Raw genomic sequence first — 17,049 nt, 5'->3', positions numbered from 1 at the left:
TATGCACGTCACACGTTAACTCTCTCTGGAGGAAGCTCAGAGATCCGTGATCTCGTTCCCTAACTCCCAAGCCCCACCTCCCCAGCTCCAGTGTCAACTCTGAGAGACCAAGTCATTTTCCTTTCCTTGCCTTTCTTCCAAGCCAAGGACACCCTCCTTCTCCCCGCACCAACAGTGCAGCAATCACAGGTCAAAGTCAGACCCACTCCTGAAGCCTGAGATGCAGAAATGACAGGGAGCTACCGATGAACTGGAAACTGGGCCCCAGCATTGTCCACCAAACATGTCAAATCATTTTGCTTTCGTTTGGGATGTGATTCCGCCACTGACATCTGTTACTCTGACGCAAGCCGGAGAGAATCTGCTCAGGGATACCCAGTCTTTGGAGCTGCTGCTGTCGCTTTTGATCATCAACCATATTGAACAAGTTCGAGCGGACAGTGATTAAGAGCAGGGCCTAGAGCCAGACTGCCCACATCCCGAGCCCGCCTTAGCCGCGTCCCACCTGTGGCCTTAGCAAGTCACTTCATCTACTGGTGCCACAGTTTATGCACCTGTAAAGTGGTAATGGAAGGTTGTTGTAAAGATTAATTTGTGACACAGAACTAGTGCCTAGCACATAGGAAAGAAACGAGTTTGAATAAATACTAGCCGTCATCATCATCATTACTACTACTGCCACTACTGCCACCAGGGGCCATTCTCTTAAGCAGTTTATTACATTTGCCCTTACTCTGGACCTTTGTCATAGAGCTGCTCCCAGAATCTCCGCAAAAGGCTCCATTCTCAAATGCGACCTCCTTGCTGGCAGGCATGAGGCTTCCCGCGGGTCAGATCACACCCGGTTCTTATCATTCCCTGTCATTCCTGTGCAGTTTTGTTTTTTTTCAACCAACTGGACAGAGAAGGTAAGGTTCGTCACTTACGCTTCTTTTTTCTGGATTTTGCAATACTTAAATAGAGCCTGGGATCCCTAGAAAGTTCCCAGTAATAACAGGCTGACTCATTTACTGCTTCATTAATAATAAGCAACAGATTAGGAAACTGCTTGTCCGTGTCACTGTAGTCTCCTTCCTGGACTCTCGGATGGCAGTTCGGCACTAGGTGACAAAGCCCCTGTTCTGTGGCTGCCCTTGCCTGGCCGCTGGAGCACTGGGCTCATTCGGGCCACCACTGGGTCAGCTGGCACCGGAGTCCCAATTCTGCCCTTCCCCGAGTTTGCCAACCAGCAGCCTTTACACCTGCTTTGCAAAGGCCTCGGGTTCTCTTGTGTTATTGACTCCTGAACCCTGTTCCATCAACTGCTCTATTTCTTAAAACCTCCTAACTCTTTCTTGAAAGTCTCCTTCCTCACTGCCTAAACTCTATCTCAGTCTCCTTTCTTCTAAAATTATCTTCATGTGACTTTTCTGCCTTCGCCAGTGACCCTATTTTCCCTCATTCCTTTCAATAAGCGGTAAGTAGCATACATCGTCTGGCCTCCTGGCCCCCGCTCCCTGCCCTCATGCCTGGGATCTGGCTTCTGCTCCAACCGCTCTGCACAAATTCTGCTGAGGCCCCCAAAGACCTCCTACTAATAAACCCAGTCACGGTTTCTCAGTCAGACACTCAGCTGCTTGGCTTCCCCTCTTGGCCCCGATGACACTGCACCAACTCAGTTCTCCTTTAAAAACCTTCTCTCATTGCTTCTTTGCTAACCCTTTCCAAGGGTCGTTTGTTCCCTTCGAGGGTCTGTCTTTCAGTTTCTTCCTTTTCTTCTCTCTCTCCCTCCCAGAAGTTCTAACAATCTTTAGCGTGTCCACCTCAGCCTCCATGCTTACAATTCTCCATTTCCCCTCCCCAGTTCTGCTCTCAAATATTCCTCCATGCGATACTCCCGTCTGTCCTCCCAAGTTCTAGTCCCAAATTTCCAGCACCAAGTAAAAACGTGCTAGTGGATTTCTCTATTGCAATTCAAAATCACCAAAAGCTGGATCCGCCACTCCTCTCCCCAGTGCACTCCCCTTCCTGCCCAACGTCTCCCCTTCCTGCCCAACGTCTCTATGGCACCTGCAGGGGCCTGACCTTCATGGTCATTGTTGGGCCTCACTTCTCCTCAACCCCAAATCAAACATCAGGTCCTGCCAATTCTCCCTTCACAGTCTTTTTTTTAAAGGTTATTTGTGAATAAGTAATACATTTCCATGCTTTTAAAGTTAAAATTATATGACAAGGTCAACATTGAGGGGTCTCACTTCCACTCTTATTCCTCTTCACTGCAAGGTCCCACTAGGTAACTTGTTTTTGATTCTGTCTTGTGTATCCTTCAGCGTTTCTTTATGTAAATATAAGCACAGATTCTCTCTCTCTCCCCTTCTTTCTTACACAAAATGAGGCATATTAAACCCCACATTGTGCTGTACATTCTCTTTTGCCAGGAGCCTTTTCCCTAGTAGTATATGGCACTTTCTCTTGTCCTTTCTGAAGCTGTGTATAACCTGCTGTGGGTTATTAGTCCTCTGGTGATGGGGACACTGGTTATAACCAATGCTGCAAAGAATGATCTTATCCTTGTTCTTTTATAAGTGTGGACTTAAGAAAAACTCCCAGAAAGATAAAAGATGAATGCATCTGTCCTTCAGAGACTCTTAAATCCTTACCTTCTCACTCATTCCATTTGTCACCAGCATGGTATAATATCTAGAACCAGATAGCTTCCCTGCTGGCTGTCATTGCTACATTAACCTCTCCAAATCGCCCTTGGAAGTACTCATCTGCCTGCTGGAAAACCTCCAGTCATCCTCCTCGCTTATCAAATAAATCACAAACTCCTTACCACCATGGTCCGCCAACATCCCCTCCTTTCTGGGTTCCTCTTAACAGTCCTGCCTTTCGCTAGACAGCCTGCCCACTGCTTTCCAGATACATGTTGTACTCTCATCCTCCCCAGGCCTTGTTCTTCACCAGAAGCGCTCACTCCTTCTGTCTATCCAAACCCTGCTCCTTCTTTAAGGGTCTTCTTGAATGGCACTTCCCCTCTGAGTCTATCACTTACCACCTCAGCCAGAAATAATTCCACCCAACTTCCGGAAAGCCCTGTATTTAAATCAATTACATGGCATTTGCCTTATGGTGCATCTGTCATAACTATGTGTGTGTGCAGCTCACCTTCCACACGAGGTTGTGACTTCTTTGAAGGCAAAGACTGTGTCTTCTGTACGCGGTATTTCCCGAAGTGCTCTTTATGGTATTGCAAATACAGAAGTCCCCCAGCGAATACTCACTGGAAGATTGTTTATTGAGAGAAATCAGCCTTTTGGCTTGGCCCCCACCCCCCAGGGCTGGAAAAGGCTCACAAGGAAATGAGGCAAGAAGGTCTGATGGCTATAAAACACACGCACACGCAGCGAGGCATGAACACGCACAGATGCATACGTCCCGTCTACACAGAAGGCGGCTCATAAGTTCCACCCATTTTAAAGCAGTTAAGGATTAATGACAACAAAACTAAGTGAAACTTGGAAAGCACTTCATCCCTCTCGAAGGTTTGTGATTTTTCAAAGCTTGGGTTGTTTTATGCCATGGACCACAGACTTTAAAAAGAGTTACAGTGAAGAGACTGGGTAAGTACTGAAACTGAAATAAGAAAGGGGTTATTCTCAAGAAAAGGTCACAATCATAATCTATTCTGGAAAACATCAGGACATTGTTTTTCCCATCTAGGAAAAACAAACAAATCTTCCTATAAAAGGAAAACATTTTCCCCCTCCAACATACCACCCCATGTGTGGTTTTCCATTCATGTGGCAGGAAGAACGGTGAATCAGGGGGAAAAGGATGATGTTCCCATCATCTTCTGTGATATGAGCTGTTCACCTCTCTTGACCCAACTTGGAATCTAATTGGCTGTTTGTGACTGCTCATGGAACAGGCTGATTTCCGAAGATGAGGACCAACTTCCTTCCACAGACCTACCATGATCATCTCTCCAAACACAGGGAGGCAGCCTCCGGCCCGGCCCAGGCTCCGGCAGCTGTCCCCTTCAAACACTGCTGGTGCCCTCTCTCCAGTTCAAGCTGCCATCACTGCAAGGCTGAAGTTCAGCAAAAATCTCCTAGACAGCCTCACTGAATCTGGGCTCTCCTGGGGTCCAAGGAGTGTGCTTGTCGGTGCCAAACCAAGCACCCCTGAATCTCCAACTGCCAAACCCACGGGTCTCTCTTCGGCCTCTGCGTCATCCGACCTCTCTCTGAAACTGCTGGAACCACGCTGCACTTCTTTTTGAAGCCCTTTCTCTCCCCTTGGCTTCCCTGACACGGCCCCTCCTGATTCTTCTACTTCCTTTGCTGCCTCTGCTTCCACAGCCTTCCCGACGCTCTCATTCTCCCTTCTTCTCTCCTCCGCCCTCTTTCCCTTTCTTTCTATTTTTTCTGATCAAGCTCATCCACTGTTAGGGCCTCAACTTGCCCCTCGGTGTGGATCGCTCCCAAACTGACATCCTTCCCAAGCTCTGGGTCCACTTTCCAGCTGCCTCCCGAACATCTCACCATGACGCTCCATGACCACCTCCCACCGGCAACGGTCCGGCCCGTCTGAAACCAAACTCAGCAGCTTCTCCCCGCTTCCCCCGTCAGCCTCCTCTTCCTCTTTAGCTCCTTATTTCAGCTACCCATCCAGATCATGCCCTAGTCAACTCAGCTCCTCCCTCAGCTTCTCACCCCGTATATAATTGCCCACTACATGTCACCAGTTCTGCGTGTCATTTCTGCCGCATTCCAACTGCCACGGCCAACGCCTTCACCGACTCTTGTCTGGCAGGATAATGGCCCGACTGCTCTGCACCTCTACTTTTTCTGTCAGACCAACAATCCTCCAGAGTTTCTCATTTCACAACATAAGCTTGATTATGTTACCACCTCAGCCAAAACCTTTTAATGACTCCCTAAATTCCGTGATACCTGGGCCCCAATTAACTTTCCAGTGCCATGATCAGGCAAGACCCATCTGTCCTGAGGTATCTTCTGTTCTACCCTAACCTGGGTCCACAGGGAAACTACAGTGTTCTGTGTAAGGAGTCTCACAGAGCCCCTCTCACCTCCCACTCCTCGGATCACTACCTGAAGGGCCATCTCCGGGTTCTCTACTGCACCCCCTGAGATCTACCTGTTAAACCTGTCCTCATCCTTCAAAGACAATGTTACGTTCTCTCTGCAGCCTTCCCTGACCGTGGCAGAACGCCGGATCTGTGTTCCTGCCTCTATGCTAAGCTGCCCCTGCCTACTCCGGGATCCCTGTGTTGCCAGGGGGCAGGGACTAGCAGTGTTCATTCATACGGCGCGAGTGTCTAGCGCCGCCACCACGGGAGCTCTCCAAGTGCTAAACTGGCGCAAAGCTAAATTTGACTCTTATGAAGGCAGCGAGTTTATGAGGAGATCAGCCTGAATGAAACAGAGAAATTCCAAACGAAGAATAATGTAGCTCCATTAGGAGATTTTCTTTTGCTGAAGGCCCTCCTGATGTCCCTTAAATCTCACAGACAAGTGCTTGCCTGTTCTGCCACGAAGCGAGGGCTCCCTCCTCTCCTTAGCCACGTCAGTCTTCTCTCAGAACACAACAGATGCGTTCTTAAGGTCTGAAAGAGCCCCACTGTGACCTCATTGTGGCCCGCTGCTTCACCGTCCCCAACGTCCCCAACCCCTCACGGGCTTGCCACATCAGTGGCCAAGTGAATCTAAAGTCTCATTAAAAACATGAGCTCAAAAGGGCCCAAGGAGCCCTAAGAAGGAACACATGTTCTGAAGTTAATAGAATTAATTACAGAGGTTAATAAGAAATTGAATTCCATTTTAACTTTTTCAAAAGCTCTGATTTCTGATATCTAGGCTCCTTATGGCCCAGGTCTATTGGTTCCCTTCCCCTGTAACCCTCAAACCTTCTCAAGTCCTTAAATCACTTACTTGTTAGGTAAGTTAGGCCCCACCTGAAGACCCAGGTCCCAGGGGTACTTGGGAAAGTCCTGGGCCAGTGGCTCGGTTCTATCAGGCAGTGACATCTGCTAATCAACGCTGTGTACTGGAGACTGTATCAGGTTATAGGGGAGACGCAGTCCCTGCTCTCAGGGAGTTTCTCTTTCAGAGACAGAGGCATGTGAACAAAGCACACGGGAATCTGTACAAAGAGATCCATGGTAGTCTGTGCGGGACGACACGGCTGGCCACGGGGCACGAAGCCCTGAGCTGACCCTGTCCTTGGTTCCAGAGACATGTTCTTGCCTCAGTCCGTCTGAACAAATACTCACTCAGCCTCTACTGCCAGGTTCCTGCCCTCATGGATCTTACACTTGGGTTTCCGTTTTAGCAAATGCATTCTGATCTTGTTCTTCTGTACAGAGTACCTTCCAGAAGCACCATTTCTCTAGGATGAGGGCTCTGTGTTTTCCTCAGCCAGACCTTCCAGGAACTTGAGTTCTATCCACGGAATCCAGGTCCTATTACTGGGACATTCACCCTGATGCTGAGCATATTTACCTGCCTGTCCTTCCCCTGTGGACCTGTGGCTGGAACTTCTAATACTGTTGTTTGCCCACTCTGTCTCCATGCCGTCATCTGTAAACTGTGGATAATAATAGCATCTCCCCCTAAGGGATATTATGAGGACTAAATGAGACTAGCTTGGCATATGCTAAGTACTCAATAAATTAGCTATCATCATTATCTTTATTTCTAAGATCCCTGCCACACGGCCTGCCTCATCCCAGGACTTTCCCACCTCTTGCTGAGGTGTGAGTTGGGGCAGAAAGGGCCCTCCCCCTCTTCCCCCCATCCCCACCGTGCTTGTAGGTTGGCTTAGTTTGGCTCTCACGGGCTGGCCCACCCAAACCCAGCAGGGGAAACCACGTACCTCTCAGTGTCAGGTAGCCATAAGCCAGGCTGGCCAAAGCCTGTGCACATTTCCAGTGTTCTTCCCCAAAAATAATCCGAGAAAGGATGACACAGCGAATCAGCTCCTTGTTTGCTTGGGTATTCTGCAGACAGCAAAGATGTCATTATGCTTTTCAGAAAGGAGCGAAAGCTCTAGCCCAGGCTCTCCTCACAGGAATATAGGAGGAGTGAATTCACCTGTCTTTTTCTCTTCTCTCCCCTTCCTATCCCATGACCCATCCAACAAGGCCTGGTGGCTGTCCCTTGTTTCCGAGTCCTCACACCAAGCTCTGCTCCTCACTTCTGCCATGAGTACCTGGTTCAAAGCACCCTCACCTTTCACCCAGCTGACCATGACAGTGGCTCCTAACTGCTCCCACTCTCGCCGCCCCCTCCCCCGCCCCCCCCCCCATCCTCCGCCACCGTCTACTTTCAACATCATAGCCAGAGGGACTTCTTTTAAACTTTCATCATGAAAAACTTTAGCAATATACAAAAATAGCATGGAGAAGGGCTCACTTAGTTTCATGAGGGATCTACTCATGGTCAATCTTGTTTCATATCTATCCTCCTCATCCACCTACCCTATTATTTTGAAGAAAAATCAGATAGTAAATCATTTCTCATCTCAGAAGTATTTCCCAAAATATGGACTTAGACATATAACCAAAAAAACACTCTCACCAAAATATTAACAATAATTCTGTAATATTAAATATGTAGTCTCATAAATCTAATAATTATCTCATAAATCCATTTTTTTTTTTTACAGTCTGCATGTCCATATGTTGAGATCAGTCTCCTGAGTCTCTTTTCACCTATAGGTTCCACTTCGATCTCTAGTTCTTTTTATTGCAAATTATTATTGAAGAAACTGGGTCATGTGGACCACAGTGTTTCCCAAACACGTAAATTTTTTGAATGCATTCTTATGGCGTCATTCAACATGTCCCTTCATTCTCTGTTCTGCCTTTACATTGGGAGCTGGATTTAGAAACTGGGCTAACTTTAACTGTATTTTTTTTAAAGATTTTATTTATTTATTTGACAGAGAGACAGCCAGCGAGAGAGGGAACACAAGCAGGGGGAGTGGGAGAGGAAGAAGCAGGCTCCCAGCGGAGGAGCCTGATGTGGGGCTCGATCCCAGAACGGTGGGATCACGCCCTGAGCCGAAGGCAGACGCTTAACGACTGCACCACCCAGGCGCCCTGTATTTTTTTTTTTTTTAAGCAAAACTATTTCATGGGTTCTCGTGTGTTCTTCCACCAGAAGACACCTAATGTCTGGTTGCCTCTTTTCCTGATTATTGAAACAACTACATGGATTCATTCATAAAAGGTTATAAAATGCTGATATCCTCATTCTATCAGTGTTTCTTCATGTGTTAGCTAATAATTCTATAAAGAGAACTCTCCCCTCATCTACTTTTTGGTTACCCACTAGTAGAATTTATAACAGCAGGAAAGATACATGACTTACTCTTTCTTTTTATTTGCTAGCTTTCAAAATAATGAGTTCAGTCACTCACATCCTCCACTGGTGACCAAATAACTTGTTGTTGTTGTTGTTGTTGTTATAAGCAAGGGTTTTAAAACAAACCTGATGCTCCCGAGCATGGCAAACTAATTTCTAACTCGCCTTTGCCACCTACTATCTCCCCGCTGGCACACTCGAACCCATCATTCACTCTCTCATGTCATCTTCATTTTGTTCACTTCAGAGAGGTCTGTCTTGGCATCTTATCGACAACAGCCTCTCGCCCCGTCACTTACTGTCCCACTCTCTATTTTATTTTTTTCTTCGTGGCACTTACCTCTTCTGATATTGCACTGTTATATCTTGTCTGTCTCCCCAAATAGGAGTTCCTTAACAACAGAAGTGTACTCCTCGTGTTCACTACCGCACGCCCCTCATCCACCCGTGCTGAATGACTCGTCGCTCTGCTGGCCAGGATGAGGATGGCGTGGGGAAAGAGCCCCCTGCTGCCACAGAACTCACAGAGCTCTCCAGGAGACCACGGAATTGCAACTTCAAGTCATGGACTTCATCCACTTGACAAGACAGAGAGCGACTGGCTGCGCGGACTGATTAAAATCAAGCATTTATTTCCTGGTAAGGTGAAAACAGCACTTCAAAGCCTCAAAAGCTTGGAGTTTCGGCTCTGGTTCTAATGTTTACTGTCTGTGGTGCTTTGGGCAAGATGGCCCTGAGTTCCAGCTTCCTTTTCTCTTTGGAAACCCATACCATCCCCCTCAGGGAGAGATTGTTAGGAAAATGAATAGCATCAAAGGGTTGCAAGTGTGTTACCAAGTGTCATCCAGGGGCGCCTGGGTGGCTCAGCCGGTTAAGTGTCTGGTTCGACTCAGGTCGTGATCCCACAGTCCTGGGATCGAGTCCCGCATCAGGCTCCCTGCTCAGCGGGGAAGGCTGCTTCACCCTCTCCCTCTGCCTGCCACTCTGCCTGCTTGTGCCCTCTCTCTCTGTCTAATAAGTCAATAAAATCTTCAAAACAAAAAAATGTTCTCCAAATGTGAGTCATTGATGGGTTGTACACAGACACAGCGTCGGAAGACTGCTCCCGCCTCCTCCCTAACCTGCCGCCTCACTGCTCCCCGCTCACAAGCACACATGCAGAGTGTTACGGGGCATTCCCTCATGTTTTAAAAACACCCATTCAGTCAGAAGCGCTGAGAATTCTCCATGGGCTGACCACCGAACTAAGTTTCACTCTGAGGAAGAAGCATAACACCATGAAAAATCATCGGAACGGAAGTACAAAGGCTTGAGTTCTGTCCTGGCTCTAGACATTCTGTTTTCATCCGGCCTCAAGCTTCCTGCCCTGGCAGAACTGAGGAAACCAACATGGGCTCTAGAGCTCTGCTGCTGGGGCCAATCCTCCCGCCCTTCCGGCCTGTGAGCACCGGGCTGCGCTAGATTTAACTCCTAAATCGAAATCTTTCTCATTATCCAAACTGGCCAAGGGGCTGTCGAGCCTTAAAAGCCCACACTTGCACTCTATGGCGGATGGTACTTGTCTGTTTCTAAAAGCGAAGGTTCTAGCGTGGGTCTGTGACATGCTAATGGGTACAGGCCAAGATGACTGTCCTCCGCAAGTCCTCTGGATGATTGACAGAGGTAAATTTATAGATATATCCAAGTACGGGTATCAGCTTCTACCTTCTGCCTGGGGGGTGCCTCTTGGTCTTTCCTAAAGCCATCTACAGACCTCTTCTCCACACGCGATTTTAAGCTTATTTTTTGTCCTGACCAGGAAGTCAGTGTATGAATTCCTCAGTGGATAAATCACGCTCCGGAAGCATGCTGATGCCTGCATTCTAATAATGAAGGTCACTGGCATCCTGTCTCAGGCTCCTGGATTTTGAGTATTCTATTAACAGCACTTGCTCTCAGGTGCTCGTTACCAAGTCTTTGCCTCGCTCTGAGCAATGCACCTCTGGACTCTGACCTCTGCGGCTACCTCCCCTGTCTGGTGCTTTAGTTTGCTTATGAGTCCACTGAGCCACCGGCAGCCGAGCCTGGGCCTCAGCCTGGCTACCCTTGTTCTCAGCCTCCTGCCTCCCTATCTTGGCCTTCTTGTTACCCAAGAGATCTCATTCTGAAAACTTTCAGGAGAATTTTTTTTTTTTTAAGTTTTTAAATTAAAGGTAGTCAAACATCAACACAAAGAACAAAACATTCATTTTCAATCTAAAACCAGGAGCATAAACTCTGCACGAAGAAAGCACAGTGACCCAGGTGTGGAACCCGAAGGCAGGGTGGCTACCCCACTGTGCTCTGCCCTGTGTTCTCCCACTTATAAAGAAATATAACAACTTCCTCTACTTTGAGTGCTTCAATGTCCACTGAAGGCAGAGCTTCCGTAATCGTGGATATATTTTTATTAAAGGGAAACTAAAACCTAGTGAGCTTTTTGTTTTACCATTTTTTTCTTAATCAGCTGAGCTATTGTCTTCTGGCATTGGGCCAATTTCTCTTTAGGAAGAGACATGCAGCCCACGGCCTTCTCCTCCTTGGCTGTAGTGTCTTCTTCACTCTCTCCAGACCCACTAGAGGAACACAATTCATCTCTTCGCTGGTATGCTGGGACCTTGGCTTGCTGTGACCTGTAGATACCAGAGAGGGACATGGATGCACATTTGACCTCTGCGTATCTCAAACCAGGTAAAATTGAAGGACAGAGTGCTCCCAACTGGGGAGTAGGGATATGCACTCTAACAGAAACGTGAAGAAATAAAGTCTGGGGATAAGCTCATGTCCCCCTTGAGGCCTAGAATCAGGACAGCAATGTGGTGACTCAAATGAAACAGATTTGTTAAACCAACCACCTCCCTCAGAGTTCCAGCTCTGCTACTTACTGACCATATGACCCTAAGCAAGTTATTATTTAATTCGTTTCTTTGTAAAATGAGGTCAATCAGATGAGGTGACTAGATTAAATCAGATAATACTCATAAATCACTTAGCATAATGCCTCTTATTTAGTAAGTACTATTTTAATATTAGCTATTATTATTCTATTAGCTCCATGACTGGGTTTCTTCATCTATAAGACTAAAGTGTTGAATTGGAAGATCTCAAAGATCTTTTATATTCTAAAAAGAAAATCAATACAATGAAATAATCAGTAGGGAATTAACAGTTTGAGGCTAGACTTCATTGTCCTCTTCCATATTTCTTAAAAGTAGTGGCCAACTAACTAAAGAGGATGTGGTCCCAACAAGGAGAGGGGAGGGAATCCCACAATGTCAAGAGCAGATTCAGAAGCAAATGGCCTTCTCAGTTCTGTTAGAAATAAATGTGTTGAAAAACAGCTGAGTGGGTTGAAAATCTCCCCCTCTCCACTTGCTTCTCTCCCTCCTGCCCCCTCTCCCTCTCCCTCCTACCCTTCCTTTCTCGCTCCCACTCTCCCTCTCTCCCTCCTGCCCTCTCACCCCCCTCTCCTCTCTCCTTCCTGCCCCCTCTCCTGTCTCACATGCACAATGTAGATCTCTGACTTCAATGCTAAACATGATTATGAATGGGTAATTGGAAATGGTAAAGATAAAAGTCAAAGGAGGTTCTCTTACACAAAAAAAAGACATAACCACATCTTAACATCACCAGAAAAATCAAAGTGACCCTGAAAAAAACAGAATTCTGAAATCTTAAGAGCAGCAACAGAATGTTTAAATAATTATAAACAAGTCTCCCAAAGGAATCACCTTGGTATATACAATAGCTTTTAAAAGTTCAACCACTACATAGTTTTAAGAATAAAATTTATCTTCCTTTTCCACTGATTAGATAAGTCATAAATGCTCACTGTAAAAAAAGAGAAGAAGAAAAACAAATGCCAAGTGTAATCTTTCACACTAGGTTTAAAAAAATGACATGTTAATATCCATCCAGACTTCCTGTTCTAAATAACCTACCCAGAGGCACATGAGCAAACCAGGTCACGTGGACAGGAGAGCGACATTTCTTCTGGCCCAGGCCCTGGCAAAATCACCTTCTGCCCATAAACAGAAGTGCGCTTTCAGAAGACATGCAAACTCAGTGGACAAGCCAGAGAACATGGCTGATGCAAAGTGATCACAAGGTAGGTGCGAAGCTTGCCTCCTCTCTGCCTGGTGAATCCCATGCTCCTTCTTCAAAACCCAGCTCAGATGTCACCTTTGCTGGAGTCCCGTACGAGAGTAACAAGAAGAGCACCCTCCAAAGGACTTGGAAAAATTTCCTCCAAACTTCTACCATAGTGCAAATCACGTTATAGTCACATTTTCAAAATTCATTTGTTTTGTTTCTGAGTCGTCTTTGCCTTCTAGCAAATAATCTCCACCAGGGCCAGGGCTAAATCTCATTTGTTTCTGAAACCCTGATACCCGGCTTACAGTAAAGATAAATAATGGCTTGTTAAATGATGCACCAATAAATGAAAAGAGAAAACACAGTCTTTAGTAGGACACTTGAAAAATACTGAAGATAAGAGGAATCTGTGGCAAAAGATCCTAAGTCAAGACAACGAACAGAAAATTTAGTCCCTCAATAGAAGACGTTGCTTAGGCTGTGTCTTTCATAGACCTGAAGCAGAAGTTCTATCTACTGGGATCGCCAAAGAGATTGCCAATTATGGATCTTAAACAAATTATAAGCCCTAAATATTTTAAGTTCAGCCTTCAATAAAATTAAGCTGAGACCAAAGGCAGGAGCTTCAACAGCAGCGACCACAAAGGAAGGAGAAACATGGAGGTCTTGACAAATGACTTGAGAATGCAAAGCCCTAAACTAGCTTTGAACATCTTGTCGTGAAATACAAAAAAGATGACTGAAGAATACTGACCAGTCAGATATCTTGAAAGATAAAATAACAGTCAGAATAAAAAGAATAGGGGCGCCTGGGTGGCTCAGTCATTAAGCATCTGCCTTCGGCTCAGGGCGTGATCCCAGGGTCCTGGGATCGAGCCCTGCATTGGGCTCCCTGCTCTGCTGGGAGCCTGCTTCTTCCTCTCCCACTCCCCCTGCTTGTGTTCCTTCTCTCGCTGTGTCTCTCTCTGTCAAATAAATAAATAAAATCTTTAAAAAAAAAAAGAAAGAAAGAATAAAAAGAATAGGTAGGTTGAATGAAAGGTCTGTCTTGCCAGGTTTATAACTTATTCTATATATTGCCATCATAAATATGAATTCAGACTAGTAATAAGGAGTATGAATTATCTGATTACTTCCAAGATACTCTACTGTGAACTCTACATCTTAACTTCAATTTTTATAGTTATACAATAACCTTAACCTCAGGATATTTTATGAGGTGGTACAAAATTACTAAAATGTTAACCAGTAGTCACATGTGGCACATGAAATGTAGCGAATTTGAATTGAGATGTGCTATAAGTATAAAATACACATTGAATTTCAAAGACTTAGTATGAAAAAAAATAAAATATTTCACTACTTATTTTATAAAATATTCCAGATATATTAAGATAAATACAGTATTAAAATTAAATTCACCTATTTCTTTTTCATTTTTTAATATGGCTACAGGAAAATTTTAAATTACAGTATGGCTGGCATCTGTGACCTGCATTATATTTCTATTTGATAGCATTGGTATAGATCAATGGTTCTCAGCCAAGGGTGATATTGCTCCCAGCGGACATTTGGCAATGTCTGGAGACATTCTGGTTTGTCATTACTGGGACAGTGCTACTGGCATCTACTGGGTAGAGAACAGAAATGGTGTGTAACATCCTACAATGCACAGGTCAGCCTTCTACAACAAAGAGGCAGCCAACCCAAAATGTCAACAGTGCCAAGGTTGGGAAACCCTGGTAGAGAGAAATGGTTAAAGAATTGACTCTGCAATCCAGCCACCCAGTCTGAATCACTAGCTGTGTGATTTGGGGCCAATTACTTAACCTTTTTTTGATTTGTACTCCTTAGCTATAAGATTATTAGTATAATAGTACTATCAGTACAGGGATATTGGGGCAATTAGATGACTTCATGTAATGACTTAGAACAGTGCCTGGCACATAGTATTTGCTCAATAAGTATTAGCTATTATGATGTGAAAGTTTTACTCATCGTCTCATTATTTCATAAAACAATTTTAATTTACTCATTATCTTTGTTATATTTAATTCTCCATGACTTTATCAATCTTCGTATGATTAACTATCTATAAAAAATAAAATTTCCCTTCAGTTAGGAAAAAACAATTAGGTTCCTTCTCACATAGGCTGCACAAGTACAAATTGATTGCATAGCAGAATCGTTATTAAAACACACCACAGAAGCTCAACCTTCTCTTCTATATAATATGCATGCAAAGCTCCGAAAGTCCAGCTTTGCCTTAAGTGGGAGGTCCCAGTGTTCCAGGCCAGTGACTGAGTGCGATGTCAAGGTTCTGTGGTACTTACAGGTGGAAGCAGAAATCCCAGTCGGTGTCATTGCTGACAGTTGGAATGCGGATGGGGCTGGCTTGCATCTTCTTCCTACCAAGAATCACAAGTCAGTTTGGCTCTGGAAAAAAAAGGCTTAGAAGTCTGTTCTATTTTCCCTCTGTTGGATGCTATTAACATTAAACTGAAACTGCCCAAATACATAACCCATTTGAAATCCATAAATAGACTATCCACACTCATGTATAGAGACATCTAGAATGCAAAAATTAAAGGCATTTGTCAAATTAAACCTCTGAATTAAATTTCTTTCCCCTAATTCCTACTCCATAGTACCTCCAAAATCCCTGACTTTTTTTTTTACCCCCTTAAAGCCAGTGTATTTACAGCTCCAGAATCATCAAAACTATGTTCTCCTACTCAAGTCAGATATTGTTTTTGCCAGATGGATCCAAGCAAAGGAACCAGTTCTAAGCATTAAATGAAGTATAGTCAGCGTATTGGTTAATTCTCCTTGTCCCTTGGCCATCCCACTATTTAATAGGAGGTCCTAGTTAAAGAACACACATGCCTCTGGGTATTGTCCTTAGCTGATGGGGGATATGACTGAAACCTCATGACAAAAATCTGATTTATAATTATTTGCGAAATTCAATTCTCATGGCTCTCCCTTTAAATCAAATCTAAATCGAATGCATAGTTATGTACTGAACATTAACACCCATGAAGTCGCTCCTCATTTCACCCTACAGAATGTCACTCGTTCCCACCTGAGTCCTCAGCAGCTCTCTCTGACCCAGGCTCCAGAACATCCACAATCCAAACACCAGAAGGAGATTAATTTCTCTTTCTAATCTCTACTTTCAAAACTATGGCCTGGGCGAGGATTTTGAGTTCTCACACTCCTGAATACTGTTCTATGAGGTGCCACATCGCCCTGAATGAATTATAACACCAAACTTTGGCCCCTCTCTCAAATGCAAATCGCTTCCTTCTTCCTTTCACCGCAACTTCGTAAACCCTGACGCCACATTCTGAGCCCCAGGCGAGCATCCCGAGACTTTTTTCTTGCGGCTGCTTCCCCCACCACAGAGGCTCCAACTCGAAAAGTACACGCGGGGCGCAGCAAGGCGAGGGTTGGGCCGCCCACCTGGCCGAGGGCAGAGAAGCCACGCCCCGGAACTAGCCTTCGCGGCTCCCTCAGCGGGAGAGCTCGGCTTCCTCGGGCGGCGTCAGCGTCCTGGCTTCCGCGGACCTCGTTCAGAGCGCCGCACAGGTGCCTGGCGGAAGCGAGGCTCTCTGCGCGGTTGGCCTGGCGCGCCAGCAGCTCAGGTTCCGGCTCGGGAGACAATGGGGTTGCTATGGGAACGGAACGCGTGGACAGAGTCCGGAGCGTCCGCGCCTGTAGCCATGGCGACGCGGGGCACTTCCGGTCCCGGAAAATCCCGGGCCGCTCCCGGGCGCTTCTGCAGCCGCGAAGCCTCGGGCTCGTCCCCAAACTTCCCTCTATTGCGGTTGCATCTTCACCTGTTGTTTCTCTGAAAGGGACTTTAGCTCTCAGGCATGAAGATGCAGGAAGAGGAGAAAAATCCCGTTGCAGGATGGAAGAGGGCGCCGGGTTCCACGACCCCACCTACTTAAAGTTGCGGCGTACCGGGCTGAATGGGCGCCCTGCGGGTCCCCCGGGTGTTCTGGCTCTCCGGGCCGGAGAGGACAGGCTCAGATGTAACTATTGATGGTGTCAGCACTGTGTTGCCCCTCCCGGTAAGATTTGAGCTATGCTTGATCAGAAAAGCGGAGTGCCCTAAATGAGTATTTTAAGGAATGGACCAGTAGTTCTGCTACTGATTAGAAGTTCCAACAATATTTTCGAGATGTGGGGCACGTTTGGCAAACACCACATAGCCCTAATTTATGCAACAGGTATTCTTATACCATTCCTCTTCAGGAGCCTGAAATACACAATGATAACAATAATTCAGATCTGACTGGTGCAGGGCTGTTGGGGCCAGTACCCAAACCAACAGCACCGGCTCCGCAGCCTTGTGCGTAAGGGTGTTATCACAAACCCTCCAGTGAACGAGGAGCCTATGACAAGTCAAGATGAGGATGGTATGTCCTCGTTTAAAAAAAAAAAAGAAAAGAAAAAAAGCAGGCTGGGTAGAGGGAGAAGGAAAATAATTACTAAGAACTTGAAAGGTGGTGTTTACATTTGGTGTTTGTTCTTTCCAATTCCAGGTTGACGTTTA

General features: G+C 45.8%; 1 protein-coding gene across 4 annotated transcripts in view; it reads right to left on the bottom strand.

The window, feature by feature from the left end:
• TTC23L (tetratricopeptide repeat domain 23 like) overlaps positions 1-17,049 on the bottom strand; it is a 57,919-nt gene that overhangs the window by 37,542 nt on the left and 3,328 nt on the right. For 3 of the 4 annotated variants that reach the window (XR_008959195.1, XM_057312189.1, XM_057312190.1), the window contains exons 2-4: positions 14,819-14,893; positions 10,840-11,023; positions 6,880-7,003 (exon numbers count right to left, since the gene is read on the bottom strand). Coding sequence is in view for 3 of the 4 variants with exons in the window: in XM_057312189.1 (XP_057168172.1) it covers positions 6,880-7,003; positions 10,840-11,023; positions 14,819-14,886 (376 nt within the window). In the remaining variant the exon portion in view is untranslated. Of the gene's footprint in view, positions 1-6,879; positions 7,004-10,839; positions 11,024-14,818; positions 14,894-15,950; positions 16,410-17,049 lie in introns of those variants that run through there. The other variant, XM_057312191.1, reaches the window with a different exon arrangement.

This window comes from Ursus arctos, unplaced genomic scaffold, assembly GCF_023065955.2.
Source record: "Ursus arctos isolate Adak ecotype North America unplaced genomic scaffold, UrsArc2.0 scaffold_15, whole genome shotgun sequence".
Classification (NCBI taxonomy): domain Eukaryota; kingdom Metazoa; phylum Chordata; class Mammalia; order Carnivora; family Ursidae; genus Ursus; species Ursus arctos.
Note: the sequence above shows the minus strand (reverse complement) of the source record. Positions and strands in the feature narration are given on the sequence as shown.